We start from the raw sequence: 15,415 nt of genomic DNA, 5'->3' as shown, positions 1-15,415 counted from the left end.
CCGCAGGGTGGGAGCAGCCCTCCCCGGAGGGGAGACTTTCCTGTCCATTGCTGCAAACCAGTGGGAAGGGATACGTCTCCACACAAAAGGGTCACCCAACCGTGGCTACTGCGGGGCCGAGCCCTGCAGGCTCTCTGTGGGGAGCCCAGGACATCCTGCAGCATCAGAAGGGGGTAAGGACAGAGCTGGAGAGGAGAATCCCATCCCTGCCAGCCAGGCGCCCAAGAGGAGATGCGCACAGTGGCCACGCTCCCAGGTGGTGGACAGGCAGCGCCAGCCTGGCCCCAGCCCCAAGCTAGCCCTGCCACCATACCCACCTGCCCCAAGAGGGACCCACCTTCCCCGGGCTAACATGGCGCTCAGCATCCCTCCTCCCTCAAAGACCCTGCCCTGCAGCAGAGCGGGTGTCTACAGACATGAAACACCCTCGTTCATTAGCGTTGTCCTGCTGGGCTGAGCCCTGACGGCCACCGCTCCTGTCCCACCCAGACACTGTGAGCACACGGGCTCAGTCATGACTGTCACTCGTCAGGGCAGGGAGCGTAGGAAGGGTGTTCAGGCCATTCCTCCTTTGTTTGGAGGCATTTACCCAACCATAAGCCACCAAGACGACTCAGATGTGCCAGGTGGACAGCCGTGCTACGCAACAAAGGTCACACCCACAGCTTGAAGACGTCAGGAGACAGGCCTTTTGGGGCAAGCCACTGGAAATGGGCCAACTTGGGGGGGCGTGAAGGGCCTTTCAACTTCTCTAGCAAGCACGTCCACAAGTGGAAGCTACTCAAAGGGCTTGTTTGTATTCAAATAGTCTCAATTTATCCTACTTTTGACTGGGCACTCAGCAGAATTGCGAACGAAGATGGATTTACGCAGCAGAACAAACCAAGCATATTTTCTGAACGTTTTTCAGGTGAGACCTGCCGCTCTGGGGCAGTGCTGTGAGGTCTGAGCCAGCAACCAACCTCCTAGCACCGCCCTGAACCAGCTCACCCGGCTCCTTGTGCGGGGTGAACCCCGCGACACCACCCCCAGGGATGTGCACCGCATGGGGATGCGCACAGCATCTCAGCAACTTAGTATTTCCTGGCAACTAAAGTCGAATTAGCACAATGGCTGCATTTCCTTCATTAGCAGTACTTCTGAGCACCACACAAGAGCAAGGCATTCAAGTGTGTGCTTTTGAAATACCATCCTCACCCCACATTTGCATAAAAATACCAGACCTATTGAAGTGACAACAACACTTCGCTAAACCACATTACATAACCCCGTTTGTTCCCTCATTTGACACACCAGAGACACCTTCATTTCCAAAGCAAGTCTTCTGAACAGGATTAGGAAGGATTTTTTTTTTTTTTTTAAACAGAAGACAGGTTACCAACCACATCGTTTTAGGCATATGCTGCTTTCACATGTAGAAAAAAGTAAAACTGAATGATCTTCCTTAATTTTTTTCCACACTAGCAAGATCTACCATTTCAAAGTACATTCAGCCTTCCTTTAGCAGAACAACTGCACAGAGAACCAGAAGTCCTAAAGGGCAGGAGGTGGAGAGATGCTCCCAGCTGATCCACAGCCATTAAACACTCCCGTGTACCTCCTCCAGCCCTGCCACAGCAACAGGGATCACCCTGCCTTAGTTGGTTACCTACTGCACTAACACTTCTGGCTATTTCATTTCTACGGAGAGGTTTGCTATAGTTTCCTAGTGCGACACACAAGGCTCTTCATCTCAAAATGCCAGCGTATAGCTTGGGGAAAATCACCATGGATTACTAGACGGGCTGGATCTTACCACTGAAACCTTGGGCTGGAAAATCCCCAGACCTCCTGGTGCCACCGGCTGAAATCACTGCAGGCTCATCTCAGCTCTCCATCGTTCCGCACCAGGAAAAGCGAGTTCTCAGCAGGTCGCGACAGGGCAGCTACCTTCCCATTGTTTAATATGCTGGCTGCTGCAGTTGCAACGGCAAATCCATCCTTCCACGGACTACAGCACAAGGCAATGCGAGCCAGGCGACTGGGAAGTACTAGTCCAGCCCCATCCTGGCCACACCGCCCTCCTGGAAGCACCGGCTCACGCCATCCCACCCACCAGAAACGTCCCTCCACCCACGTGCTGGCAAACTGGCCATGAGGAGGCAAGCGTGGCCTCCGCGTGTCCGCCTGCCACCCAGCCCCACAGTGACATGCTGAAGAGAGCAGCGGAGCCGGGGATGCGCCGTGGCATCACCTCCCCTGCCTCTGGGGGTTGTCAACACCGAGCACTTAACGTTTCAGCTACGCACAAGCAACTCGACTTGCATATGATAATTTTCTGTGGCTCACCAGGTATCCAAAGCTTTCCATTACCATACCAAGCCACAGATTGTCCCTCTAGATAAACCCTCCTTTAGCCATGTCGGCCAAGATTCCCAAAGTCTGGTCCTATGCTGGCTTCCTCCAGAGCCTTAGGAGAATGAAACAGTAAGGGAAAGCCTCTTCAGCTACTAATTAAGCTATTAATAAGTCCGGTCAGACTCTCCGGTGTGGAGTCTGTTTTTTGAAGTTTCACGTAAGGGGTCAGCGCTACTGGGAGGGATTGGGGGGCGGGGAGGGGGGGAAATTTGGCTTTGCTTTACAGCAGCTGCATTTTCCTCCTGAGGTAAGGGAGCAAAAGGAGGTTGTGACAGAGCTGATGTGAAGTCAACAGCTCTCTGGCTGTCAGGATCGGCAGCAGAGGCAGCCGCTGCTCTGTCCCCGTCCCTCCATCACCACCTCCACCGGTGGAGCCTGCCTCTTTGTGGCAGGCTGCAGCGTCATGTGCAGTCTGCAGCTCACTTTCCGATGCCTGAACTGAACATGGCCACACCGTCTCCTCCGCTCCCTGAGCCATTACGGGAAACCGTCTCCAAACGCACCCATAAGCTTAGCCAGGGCTATGACATGCAAGTCTAACAGTTTTGGCATCTCCTTGCCTCTGCAACACACAAGTCAGAATACATATTTCTTCCTGCAGAGGCTTGTAGGAAAAATAGCCCTGAGACAACTATTTAATTTCTGTAACCAGAATTGCCCTAGTATTTGTCATATTTCCTAACCTTACCAACAGCTACAGTCACGGGCTACCTGCGGAAGCCACTAATGCAGTCATAACCTAACGAAGCGCATTTCGAAATCCCACCCGCCCGCATCCCCCCAGCTCCGGCGAGCCCCGCAGCCCCCAGCAGCGCCCGGCCCTGCCAGGGCAGCGGCAGCGGCCCCGCTCCGGCGGGGAAGGGGCGGCGGACGGGCCTGGGCTCCCCCCCGCTCCCGCCGGCCGCCCCAGCCGTCGGAGGAGCCCAGCGCCGGGCGAAGACGCGGGGGGCTCCCCGGAGGGGCCAGGCGGGGCGGGGGGCTCGGCCCCGACCCCTCGGCTCCCCGGTAGGGCGGGAGGAGCGGGGCTCCGGGCGCCGCGGGGAAAGGGCGAGGGCGGGCCGGGCTCCGCGGCCAGGGCTGCTGCGGGCGGCTCTGGGCTCCCCGGCTCGGCAGCGACCAGCCGGGCACCGAGCGGCTGCCCCCGCGCCCGCCGAGGGACCAGCCCGGCTGAGCGCCGCGGCCCCAGCGTGCGGGGGGGCCGGACCCCGCAATCCCGGCTCCGGGGAGCCCACCCCGGCGGGAGGGCGGTGGGAATTCAGCGGGTCCGGCGCTGCTGAGTCACCGGAGCCGGTCAGCCGCACGGCGCAGCCCGCACGGACCCTCCGCGACCCCCGCGCCGCCCCCGACACCCGCCGCCGCGGGGCTGCCCGGCCCGGCCCGGCCGGCGGGGAGCGGTGCCCGGCCCCGGCTCCAGCAGCGGCCCCGCCAGCGCGGCCGAGGGCGCGGGGAGCCGCGGGGGAAGATGCGGGCGGATGCCGGGGCCGGCGCGGGGCGGCCCCCACCTGCTGCGGGCGGGCAGAGGCTGCCGCCGCCCCCGCGGCACTCGCTCACCTTCCGTGGCATAGCTGTGGTCTCGCAGGAAACTGCTGCTGATCTTGCGGGTCTCAACGTCCTCCTCCATTGACGGCGGGCTGGCGGGCGCGGGGCGTCAGCAGCCGCAGCCGCGGATCCATCATCCCCCCCCGCGCCCTGCTCCGCGGCGGCCGGCCGCGAAATGCGGCGGCGGTGGGGGGGCGCAGGGGCGGCGGAGCCCGCTGGCTCCTCCCATACGGCACGGCTCGGCTCGGCGCCGCCGCGCTCCTCCCGCCCCGACGGGCACGGCGCGTCCCGGGAGGCGCTGCCCCTACCCCAGGGACGCACCTGCCGAGGGGATGCTCGGGCCCAGGGTCGCACCTGCCCAGGGGGACGCTCCTGCCGAGGGGATGCTCCTGCCCGGGGGGATGTGTTCCTGCCGGGGGGATGTGTTCCTGCCGACGGGGGACACCCTTGCCCCCGGGGAAGCTCCTGCCTGAAGGAGTGCTGCTCCATGGCACAGGAGCTATCTTGACAGCCCAGTGCCACATCAGCAGGGGAGCGTTCCTGTTACGGGGACCAGACGGGAAGTAAGGGATGCAGAGAGAATGGACAAAGATGCTGGATATCATTGTAAATACAGTGGTGCGCTGCAGCTCAATTTCCTTTCCTAACAGTGGTATCATAATTAAAATCTCATTGGGAAGGTGCAAAATTTTACGGCCTATGTTATTATTCTGCTGAGATTGAACTGCCTCCCTGGGAGCAGCTTTTTTCAGGGAAGTGCAGGAGATGGCATCTCTGAGCAAGAAGGCTCAAGGACTCCAGTACATCCAGCACGCACGTCTTGTGGACAGGGCACTCCATGCCACCGCAGCACCGCCGCACACCTTTTGGAGGAGCATGTGGATCCTCGCAGACGAGAGGCAAGAGAGAGGGAAAGCTCCTCCTGCCCCGTGCCGTGACCTCGTGAGGAAAGGTGAATTCCCAGGCTCTCGGCTGCCTGCCTCACAGGATACTTTCAGACTTGCTGTCATGTGGAGGTTGATATAAGGCATTGTAAAGTTGCACCTTGCAGAACTCTGGCATTTACTCATACACATATATAACTTCAAGGATTTGTCAGTCAACCACATCCCATCACAGGCCACTCATTAATATGAAGATTGCTGATGTGACAAGCCAGAAGCATTCATCGGACAGGCGTGAGCCTGAAGTCTCCATGCCCAAAGCCTTCACTGAATCATTCTGGAATGTGAGTTCCTTGCTATAATCACCAGGCACATGTTTAAGTTAAGCAAACACGTTGTATTTGTGGCTGACGCTGCTCTCAGTTGCAGTGGGCAAGCTCCACCAGTTAGTCTGAATTTACTCACTGTGAGAAGGCACAAGACTCGGCCACGGTTTCACAGCAAAGCGCAGAGATGCATTTACCACAGCTCTCTTTGCAGGCCAGAAAGAGTCACGGCAGTAATACCATGCTTTAAAAATAACTTTTGTGTTGCTGGTAGCTCCTTGTACGCGCCACAGCGCAGAGACCAGACCCGAACACAGCACAGCAGGACTCAGAAGTGCTGCTGGCTCTGCGCTCGTAACCTCCTGCCTCCAAGGGGAAGGTAAGGGGACGGACCTCCCACAGGAAAAGAAAGGTTAAAACTAAACCCAAACAATACAACCAGGAATCACATTACCTCTGCCTACAACGTGTGTTTGCCTGCAGGTGTGCACTTGTGTATGCCGGGTAAGACATAGGAGCAATCTAGCTTAAATAATCCCAACTCCAGAAAAGACAAGACAGATTTTTAATAAGCAAACATTATCGTATCACATCCTCCCTTCAGATCTCAGATGGCAAGCCCCAGTCAAAAGGCAATGCCCATCTGAATAACAAGCCCCTGCAAAGCTTATGAATATTATTTAAGAAGCACAAACACAAATCAGCAACCTCCTTCCCTTTCTTTTCAGCAGGCTCCGTTTTCAGTGTATTTCCATTTTAACAAGCGCCAAGTCCTTTTTCCTTTATTAACTAGAAAATGATTCTCCCTATTGTGCATGAATTATAATTATGCATTCATAAGTCCTGCAAAGTTTTTCAATACACCGTATCATTTAAATACATCCACAAGCCACCTGTTTGTTATGCAATGTGCATAGGAGCTGCATCATGAAATCCATTTATTCTCAGCTTTTTAAAATCCAGGAATGAGCCTTTACAATAACTAAAAGCATTAGCTGTCCTAAGCAGGAATCCATTTGCAGATTAAATTCGCCAAAGGTCAGCTTGTAGCTGTCACTGTTTTCCAAACCCCCAGGTGTCTACCATGTTATATACTTTGACATCTCTTGAAGAGCCAGGACACTTTCCACTCCATTGATTTTTGCTTCAATTAGAATAGGTTTAAGAGCCCCAGTGCACAGGTTTCTGTGGGACCTAAGCAGTGTGTTAATAATAATTGAATCAAACGTCCAATTTTATGCTCAGCACAAAACTTACTTCACCTCATTTATTTTACCTTCACATCCATGAGCACTAGATCTATTTTCCTAATTACTAGTCTGGGTTAGAATGCTAGACTAATTTTTTTAACTGCTAAATATATTATTAGATAACAACATTTCTTTTAAACTTGTAAGAATGGTTTCTATTGATTGCTTGATTGATCGTTAGCGCAGTGCCGTCACTGCCGCGCTGACTTGCTGGGCGATGCTGGGAGAAGCCTGTGCGGAGAAGCTCTGGTGACAGAACGTGCACTCAGCTCCGCAGCCCCAATTCAGGGGACAGGGCTGGCCGTGGGCATCCCCGTGGCCCCTCTGCCACGTGAAGGAAGGTGGCTCTTGGAAGACCGAGTTGCTGTGCAGCTTCCCCGTGTGCTGTGATCTGTGTTTTATGGAAACAGACCCATCAGAGGGCACAGCGAGATGGGCCGTTTCTCCGCACCGCGCTCGGTGCGTGCCGGAGTTGATGCCACTTTGCAGCATTGCAGACGCTCCCCGAGGAACCCGGCAGCCATGGGAGCGGGGTGCCTGGAAGAGGCACTAACTGGGCCTAGAGGAGATCACAACGGGGTAAATATTTAATTGCATATGTTTGAAAGAGAAAAACCATCTTTCTCAACAGTGCACTTCAACGCATATGCAAATTATTAAGAATTCATGCCATTCGTTGTGCCAATCATCACTTCATAAATTGATGCAATCCCTGAGACCAGTATTGGCTTTTGAAAGGCCACTGTCACTCTGAAAACACAGCTGACTCCACCTTGCTGTTTTCTTACGTGGGAAAGAAGTTTTCTCCTGAGGAGTGCTGGTAGACTTATCAAACTAAGGAGACAACACAATCGGTGGCCATCGCTATCTGCACTAACCAGGTTCACGTAATCGCAGGGTGTGGGAGCACACCTCAGCTGAACGCCCATCTCTGCGCGGGGAGGGAAACCAGTGCTACCATGACACCACTCTGCACCTCGCACCAAAGTCAGCACCTGATTTTTGAGCTGGGTGAAGGTCATGTCATAAAATTAATATTCTAAGAGGGAGAGCACGTAAAGCTCTTAGACAATTTCTCTCGTCGTGTCCAGTTCCCAATGCATTTACAAACGTGATCCGAGTCCTTCGGCTCGCAGAAGCCAGTAGACGGAGCACTTCAAATCTGAGAAGCTAATTAAGCAGCAAAAATGGGGTAATTACACTCCTATTATCCCACATGTAATTGGTGTCAGCCAGTCGGGTTGGTGGCTGGCTGGCCCGTATTTAAGGGATGACCCCAAAGGGAAAGGGGCTGTCCCAGGGCAGAGACCCCCACACTGCACACTCTGGAAGAGAGGCATTACAGGAACCCAGAGCTTCCTGTGACCCCCAGTGCTGAACACATCCGACACCGTAGGTGCAGTGTCCCTGGGACAGTCACAGCTAGCGGGAAGCCCCGTCCGCTGCCGCAGGGAGCAGCGCCTCTAAGCAACTACAGCGGACATTCAGGGCTCCAGGTGCTGGTGGCTCCCTCCTCTCAGCCAGAGCTGAGCTGCAAGCCAGGCCTCCCTCCGGAGGTGGAAACATGGGGCTGCCTGGGGCATTCAGCGTGGGACTGGCAGGATTCATCACCCAGCGGCACGTTGGGAAGAACTGACTGCGCGTGGTCCTGCCATCAGACACGGCCCTGAACCCACGGGCATCGCTGGCCCCTCAGTCCTTGCGCGTGCCATGCACGCCCAGCTGGAGGGCTCGGGCAGCACGTACCCCCGGTACGAAAACACACTCTGTTTCCAGCAACACAAGGGAAACATAACCCGGCAGGGCAAGTCCTTGTCTCGGGCACCAGTGGGAAAACAGGAGTGAATCAGGAGTGAAGGCCTTTCGATGTAAGTGCACTGCCATCAGTGACTGGACAATTACACCAGTCACCCTGCAGCCGAGCACGCTGCACAGCCTCCGCAGAAACAGCCTCCTTCAGCAGCCTTTAGGGGCTTTAGCACTCACCCAGCGCCTCCGACCCCTGCTCCCAAGCCCAGGGACTTGGAGCCCCGTGCTCGTCCCCACCACACCGGGAGCTGCGCTGCCCGCAGCCTTCTCAAAGCAGCGGCCGGTCCAGCACGCTGGTGGTTCGATCCAGAACCAGCGGCACAGGCACCAGGTCAGGGACGTTTCCTTCCAGAGGACCACGGACGCCCAAGCACTTCACAGCGGGTGGATAAATATTATCCCCGCTGTATAGCTGAGCACCCAGAGACACCGATGCGGCTTGTTTACAGCCCGGGGAGACTGGGGAAGGCTCGGGAAGAGCTTCAGCTTGCGCTGGCCAACAAAGACCATTCCCATCCAGCCATCAAGGGATGCACAGTGTGGGTGAACATGCTCTGAGCGAGCGTGTTCCTGGTGAACGCCTCATGTGGAGCCTGCCTCTTCACCCCCAGACACAAGGCTGGGCTGCTGCGCGGCCACCAGAGAACGTGTGCGAACCCACCGCACGTCACCGGGCTTGCTGAGCCCCCTGCGCATCCCCCCGCCCGTGCTCTGGAGCCGTGCCCTTGTGTTTCCTTCCCATGCAGCTCACCAGAAGAGTCGACTGATTTCACTATACTAAATCAGTTTGTTTCTCACATTTTCAACAATAAGCCACGTAAGAAAGCTGGGGAATCACAGAATAGTTTGGGTTGGAAGGGATCTTTAAAAGGGAAGCTGTAACCCATATCTAGGATGAAGTCCCAATCTCATGAACCTTAATTAGCATGACTTCAGGAAGACCAGTAATTCACTGGATTAAACCGAGATCAAGAAAATTGTGAAGCCGGGTCACACACAGAGGGCGAGCTGCAGCCCTCTCCTTCACAAATGACAGCGAACAAGGGTCAGGACCTCAGGGCAGAAAAGGGAAGAATCAGTTCATTGAATGCAAAGTAGGCAAAGACTTCTGCCTCCCGAAGGTCGTAAGATAAATTGATCTACTTGGCCTTCACCCCTGCTACATGCTGTTACTGGTACTGGTACAAGCTGTACGTGATTAACGGCACACCAGTAACGAGCACTGCCACATGCCCAGCCCGGCTCAGGGAATAGCTGCTCTCCAAGTGCTTTCTCTCCTATCTTCAATTAGACTACCAGCTTCTGTGGCATTTTTGCAGGCCTTTCTTCATATTTACTCTTTCCCTGCTAAGCATTTTACGCTAGCCTGAAAACAGCCTCCCTTTGCCCTTTTTTCAAGCAGCCCCATCCAGTGCTCATTGCCAGTGCTTCTCGCTCGATTTCTTCTGAGCCAAAACTTTGCTCTTCCTTTGCACATACCCAAATAGCTACAACTGAGCTAGGGGGACATGATTTTTCAGTGCAAAACTACACATATTTTTCTCAGGTAGTGTCAGATTTTGCATGTGTAAGCGTGTCTGTGTGTGACTGTGCACACACTGCACGTGGGATTTGGAAAGGTTGTGTCAGCACAGAGCTCTCAACGCACCGAACGGACCAGGCACTTCCACGGCCATCAGGTGCAACCATCGAATCTTGGCATCTCTAATGACAGCAGAACCATTTGGAAGAAGAAACATTTTTGTGCTAAATGATCAAGGTTTCACAATTTGTCCTCTGCTCTTCTGAAAGCAGTGATAACTGACAACTATTGCAATTATCAGGCTAAGGAGTAGGAACTCTTCCTGCAAGTTCAGACTGCAAAATATATATATATATCAGATAAGAAATAACTTTTTTCAACCATGTTTTCAGGTATTGCCTTTGTATTATCTCATTGGGTACTTTGGATATACTGTTTAGTGGTACTTTTATATATAAAAGAACTTTATATATACAAGAAAATACCTATTTATCTTATGGATTGCAAAGGTGACATGACAAATCAGGGAGAAATAACAATGGAGTACACTGAAATTAGACAGGGAAGAGTCTTATTTCTATGTCTCTTAAGCAGTAGACATGGATTATCTTCTGGCTGTTCCACAGCAAGTTGACTTATTTTTCTGCAGTGCATCACGCCACCATTCTGCCGAGAGCGGGGCGATGCCACCGAGCCCAGCGGTAACCCCACCGTCAGCGCTGCAGCTGGATTCGCGGGCGCCTCAGACGCAGCGACCTGCTCCGAGCCCAGCGCGCGGCCAGCGGCCTCAGCAACCGCCTGCTCGGCGGCACGCGTGCCCACCCTCCTTCCCCAGCCGGGGCCGCGAGGGCAGGGACGAGCCCCAGCACTCTGAGTTTCGCGGTACATCGCCCATGCAGGCGGATGCCGCTCTGTGCTCAGAGCCAGTCGGGGTACCAGCGCCCAGCCAGCTCCCCGTACACAAACCTTCCCCTCACCACTGTCTGACTTTGACCAACGCCAGTACAGGGGTACGGGGCCTGGCTCTGAGCTCGCCTACATCCCCGAAAGCCTGCGGAGACGCGCCTGAAGCCACGTGCGTGGGAATCGGGCGTCCTGCCCACTGCGGCCGCACTTGTACCGTGGGACCCTTGCCCCGGCACTAAACAGAGCTGAAAAGCAAGGCGAAGGGGCAGCCTTTCGCGGGCCCGGCACCGCACAAAGCCCCACCGTTCCCGGGAAGCCTCGTGAGATACATCGACGCCTCGTGAAGAGCCAGCTGGGCTTTTGCCCCCTGTGCCGGCGGAGCATCCCCGCTGACGGCCCGGCTGGCTTGGGCCGCACCGCTGCAGCTGGAGGCAGCTCGCGACCGCCGCTGGTGCCGGCCCGCGCCACCCTCCCTGCCGCAGGAACGGGCCCTGGTGCCGCTGATTGCTCCTCCACGGACACGAGCACTCTCCTCTCATCTCCCGGCACCTCTGCAGCTACTGCAGAGCCTGTTTAGACTTCACAGAGCAATCTCACCTGAGAAACAATATTGTTCTTATTTAAGGCATTGGCACAGGAGTTTGATTTCAAATGCAGCTTTTCTAAACCCAAACCATCCTTCTGTTCACCAAATCACTCCTACAATGCAACAGATACCATAACTGTGCAGCTGCAACGCAAACACAGCGCTTCCAGGAAAAACTTGTTATGAACTATTTCTTCCTTTACGGACGATCTCATAACATACTCATTTTCTCTATATTATTACTAAACTATCGCTGAACACACTGCAGAACAGATATGATACCCCAAAAACAGAACAAGGCACAGAATATTTCACGAGGGTCCAAGACGACTTCAACGTCCTTCAAAGGATACAGTGTGAACTGTTTGTCACATGTTCCTCACATCAGAGAGATAATTAGCTTAAATACTTACACAGTAAATAGGCTTTGCCATTTCTGAAGATTAAGGCCACACGTTACAGCATCAGTGCATCGGCACCAGTTGAGCACAGTCAATGCTAAGGAACGGGTTTTTGCTCGACAACAGCTACCCGGAGCAGCGCTGCGACTGAGGGCTGCTGCCGGCGGGAGGGTTCAGTTTGTTCCTTTGGCTTTGGTTGTTAACCGGAGTAACAAACTCTGCCGCACACGACTGGAAAGCCAAAACCTGGCTGGCTTGGTTGGGTATCCAGGTCTGAAACACCACCGCGGGACACCAGTGCAGAAGGTCTCCGGGGGATTTGGAGCACTATATATAGAGCACGCAGCCGATGTACACGGCACCGTGTAATACATAAATACTGGCTCCTTGCCCCAAAGTGCTCACAGCCTGCTGCAGCGAAATGTGATACGAAGGATAGAGAGGATGCAAGACGACACTGAAACATTGTTCAGGAGATAACCATTGTAGGAAGTCTAAGGCTGAATAACTACATTTAGTGAGCACAGAATGGAAAAATAAAGGCAGTATTTTGTTTCTTGGATTTCCCTGTTGATTTATTTTCAGTTGGTGGAGAAAATCACCACGTTAATTGCACTATTTCATACAGAGATACAACTCCCAAAATGTTTTATATTAGGTTAGGTCGCCATAGAGGAGGGGAACACGTGAACTGGCACGTGCATTTGAGCAGAACAGATATTGTAAAATTATACCGAAGGTCGCCTGCTTATCTTCAGCTGGCTGCACACCTCAGCCGTGCGCACCCCTTTTCACCCGCTGTTCACAAACGCAACGTGCACAGGCCGGGCTCTTCACAGCAGCCTCAGGGACTGGCTGCCGCTGGCGCGGGCGTCTGTATCCACTGGTTCCAAAAACCATTTCTCATGCATCACTCTCCTGCTTAAAAAATTTCAGTTGTCAAGCCAAAGGCAAAAAACAATTCCACAGAACAAAGATGACAATCACACACCACAGTACTTAAAAAAACCAACCCAAAAACCACCCCCAAAAGACCCCCCTGGAAAGCTATCAAACGACCAGTAGTCTGTAAACTGTTCATCCATCAGCTGCGTGATCAGAAGAGGCAACAAAAGGAGAAACTGGGATCAGCGTGAGTGCAGGAAAAAGCCAAGTTTGTCACGTAATGTATTTATACTGAGCACTCACGTGTTTCCCCATGTACCCTGGTATGAGATCTTATTTGTGAGAACGACTATTTAGCATTTATTTTTGTTAAATTAGCATTAAATATCCGAAATTTTGTATGGCCCCAAAGGTGGATTTTATTTGAAAGGATGTATGCCAATATGAGGCACCAACACATCTAGGTCATTTGGAATCGTATATCCTAAACTGCAGTTCCTCCACTGCCTTCATTTAATTTGAACATGGACTACATAAAAAGAAATGAAATCATGGCATAAATTAAACTAGGGCTGCCCACACTTGTAACACAAGCACAGGAAGTTTTACAGCATTGTGAACTTGGCGCTGGGCTTATTACTTTATAAAAATCATTCTGCTTGTCCTCAGATGTCACCTAGCAGCTGCAAAGAGGAGAACACCCAGATGCAGCTTGGCCATCCTTGTAAAATGGAAAGTACGAAGGCTAATCAGTCAGGCAGGATTAATTCCCCAAAGAAAAGGAGGCAGCATGTCTGGCAGAGCAGCAATCTTGACCTGTATCGGGATGAGTTGAAGCTTTGCAACCCTCAGAAGGATGGAGGGGGTCTCAAAACCAGGCTGGCGGATAACGCAGAACTGGGTAAGGCAAAATAAAGCAGTTGTTGGTTGCAATACTGAAAGCCGGACAACCGAGACAGCCTGTAAGTAGTGATCTACTTGCCGACCGTTTCAACATTCACAGGAGTTTGCAAATTTTTAGTGGTACTTCACAAAGCAACAACCACGGCAGGCGAAGGGCCTGCCCGCTGATAACCGTGTTTCTTCCCCAGCTGCCTTGGCAGAGGGATGCAGTCAGTTGGCAACGCGCTCCGTAAACGAAGCCTGAAATTCAGCCCAGTGCTGGAAAGCCAGCCCAGCCTCACGCACGCTTTGGTTAACGTACAGTGTATTTTAAGCACAAAACTATTCTGGTATGAGAAAAATCACAAGAAGTCATCACAACACGCTCTGATTCACTCGCCTCTTTGGCATTGCGAGGCCACACGTCCCACGAGCACAGCTGAGCTGTCACGAGGGGTGGCAGCCGTGGCACCAAGGGTGCACGAGCCTCCTGCCGAAACCCGGGTGAGCCCAGGGACCAGAGCGGGACGCTCAGGGGCAGCGGCTGTGTGCCCCGGGGCTGCACGCCGGCCGGGTGACGCTGCACTGTGCTCGCATCACGTCTGCGTTTGCATACCGTCATTATATGATGAAATGTGTTATACTATATCACCCTATAAAATGAAGCCCTTTAGAAGGGAACCTTTCAGCTTAAATTGTGTTTGTATTCGAAGCATCTCAGCATTAACGGAGGGTCAGGGAGTGTTATGCTTTTCCTGTTCAACGTTTCTTATGTGCACACAGTCCAAAACTGAATCGGTAACGCTGCTTCTCCGTGACTCAGAGCCACAAACAGGGAGCGGCAAATGACAGCAAATGGAGCGTCTGCAGCTCCAGCCTGCCGCAGGCACTGCCCTGGGACAGCCCTTCCCTCCCACGTCATTCCCATTTCATTCATTCTCCGTGAACGCCTGAAGTTCAGCGTTCAAATCCGAATCGCTCCTGGGGTCATGCCTCCTCCCCACGGGACCTCCAGGCGCCTCCGATAAAACCGGCAGCCTGGGGAAACGTGGCATTGGGACTGGCTGGGGTCCCCGTCCCCTGTGTGCCCGGTACCCGGCTGGCCCCACCAGGGTAACAGAAGGGGCTGCTGGATCACAGAACAAAAATAACCCCCTGGTTTTCGGAGTCCCAGCACGAGGGCTGGGCATGACTGAGGTCTCACCCATGAAAACGAGCCCTGCAGCGCCCTGCCAGCCTCTCGCTAGTTCCCAGGACAACAGAGCTCCGTTTTCCATTCTTCTCTTCGGCCGTTGCAGAGTCACAGCTCCCAGAAACGGCTGCATCCCGGGGTGGGAGAAGTTTTCTCTCCTGTGCAGTATGCAGTCTTCATACTCATTTACACCGATTTCCACTTTTGGAAATCTCCAGGAGGAAAGATGGGGTGTGAGTATCGTACAAGGATATAAATGGGATGGAAGAACACCACACAGGCAGGATAGATACAGAGAACGGCTTAGGACATCAGCCACGTCTATGCTTTCCACACACTGAGGAGAGGCCAACCTTTAAGAAAACATAAAACCAGTTGTGCTACTAGAGAATAACTATGAAGTATAGCTTAGGGGAGGAAAAAAAAACCCAGACACCATGGGGAGCCTTAAAAGTTTGCAAGACTTCTCAAAACGCTGACGTTGTAAAACTAATATTTGTATGTCACTAATATTTACATATAATCTACCTCATGTCACTTGGAAAAACAAACCCGGAAAACTGTTAATTAATAAAAGATATCACATCTTATTAACGTTCATATAGTAATTACGAAAACCACAAATCCATCTGTTAAGTAGTCAGCAAACAAGACAAATGACTGTGTTATGTTAAACAGATTATAAAATGCCTGAGGGAAGGAAATCTAATAGCCCCGACCGAATCATGAATCAAGCAGCAGCCCAGTCTAGCGCACGGGTTACCCGCGACCGTAAAAACGTGCATGTGCTCACACACGTACCTGCCTTTCCCAAAGCCTTTTCCTGAGCTACATAT

At 53.1% G+C, this 15,415-nt stretch overlaps 1 protein-coding gene across 3 annotated transcripts in view; it reads right to left on the bottom strand.

Moving 5' to 3' along the window:
- The window catches only part of PPP2R2B (protein phosphatase 2 regulatory subunit Bbeta), a 110,769-nt gene that overhangs the window by 67,531 nt on the left and 27,823 nt on the right, over nucleotides 1-15,415 (bottom strand). Inside the window, exon 1 of one of the 3 annotated variants that reach the window (XM_054842122.1) lies at nucleotides 3,949-4,145. The exons of the other annotated variants lie outside the window; for them this stretch is intronic. Coding sequence (XP_054698097.1) covers nucleotides 3,949-4,018 — 70 coding nt within the window. The 5' untranslated portion in view covers nucleotides 4,019-4,145. Of the gene's footprint in view, nucleotides 1-3,948; nucleotides 4,146-15,415 lie in introns of those variants that run through there. 3 annotated transcript variants of the gene reach the window in all.

Source organism: Grus americana, chromosome 14, assembly GCF_028858705.1.
Source record: "Grus americana isolate bGruAme1 chromosome 14, bGruAme1.mat, whole genome shotgun sequence".
In the NCBI taxonomy this organism is placed as follows: Eukaryota; Metazoa; Chordata; class Aves; order Gruiformes; family Gruidae; genus Grus; species Grus americana.
Note: the sequence above shows the minus strand (reverse complement) of the source record. Positions and strands in the feature narration are given on the sequence as shown.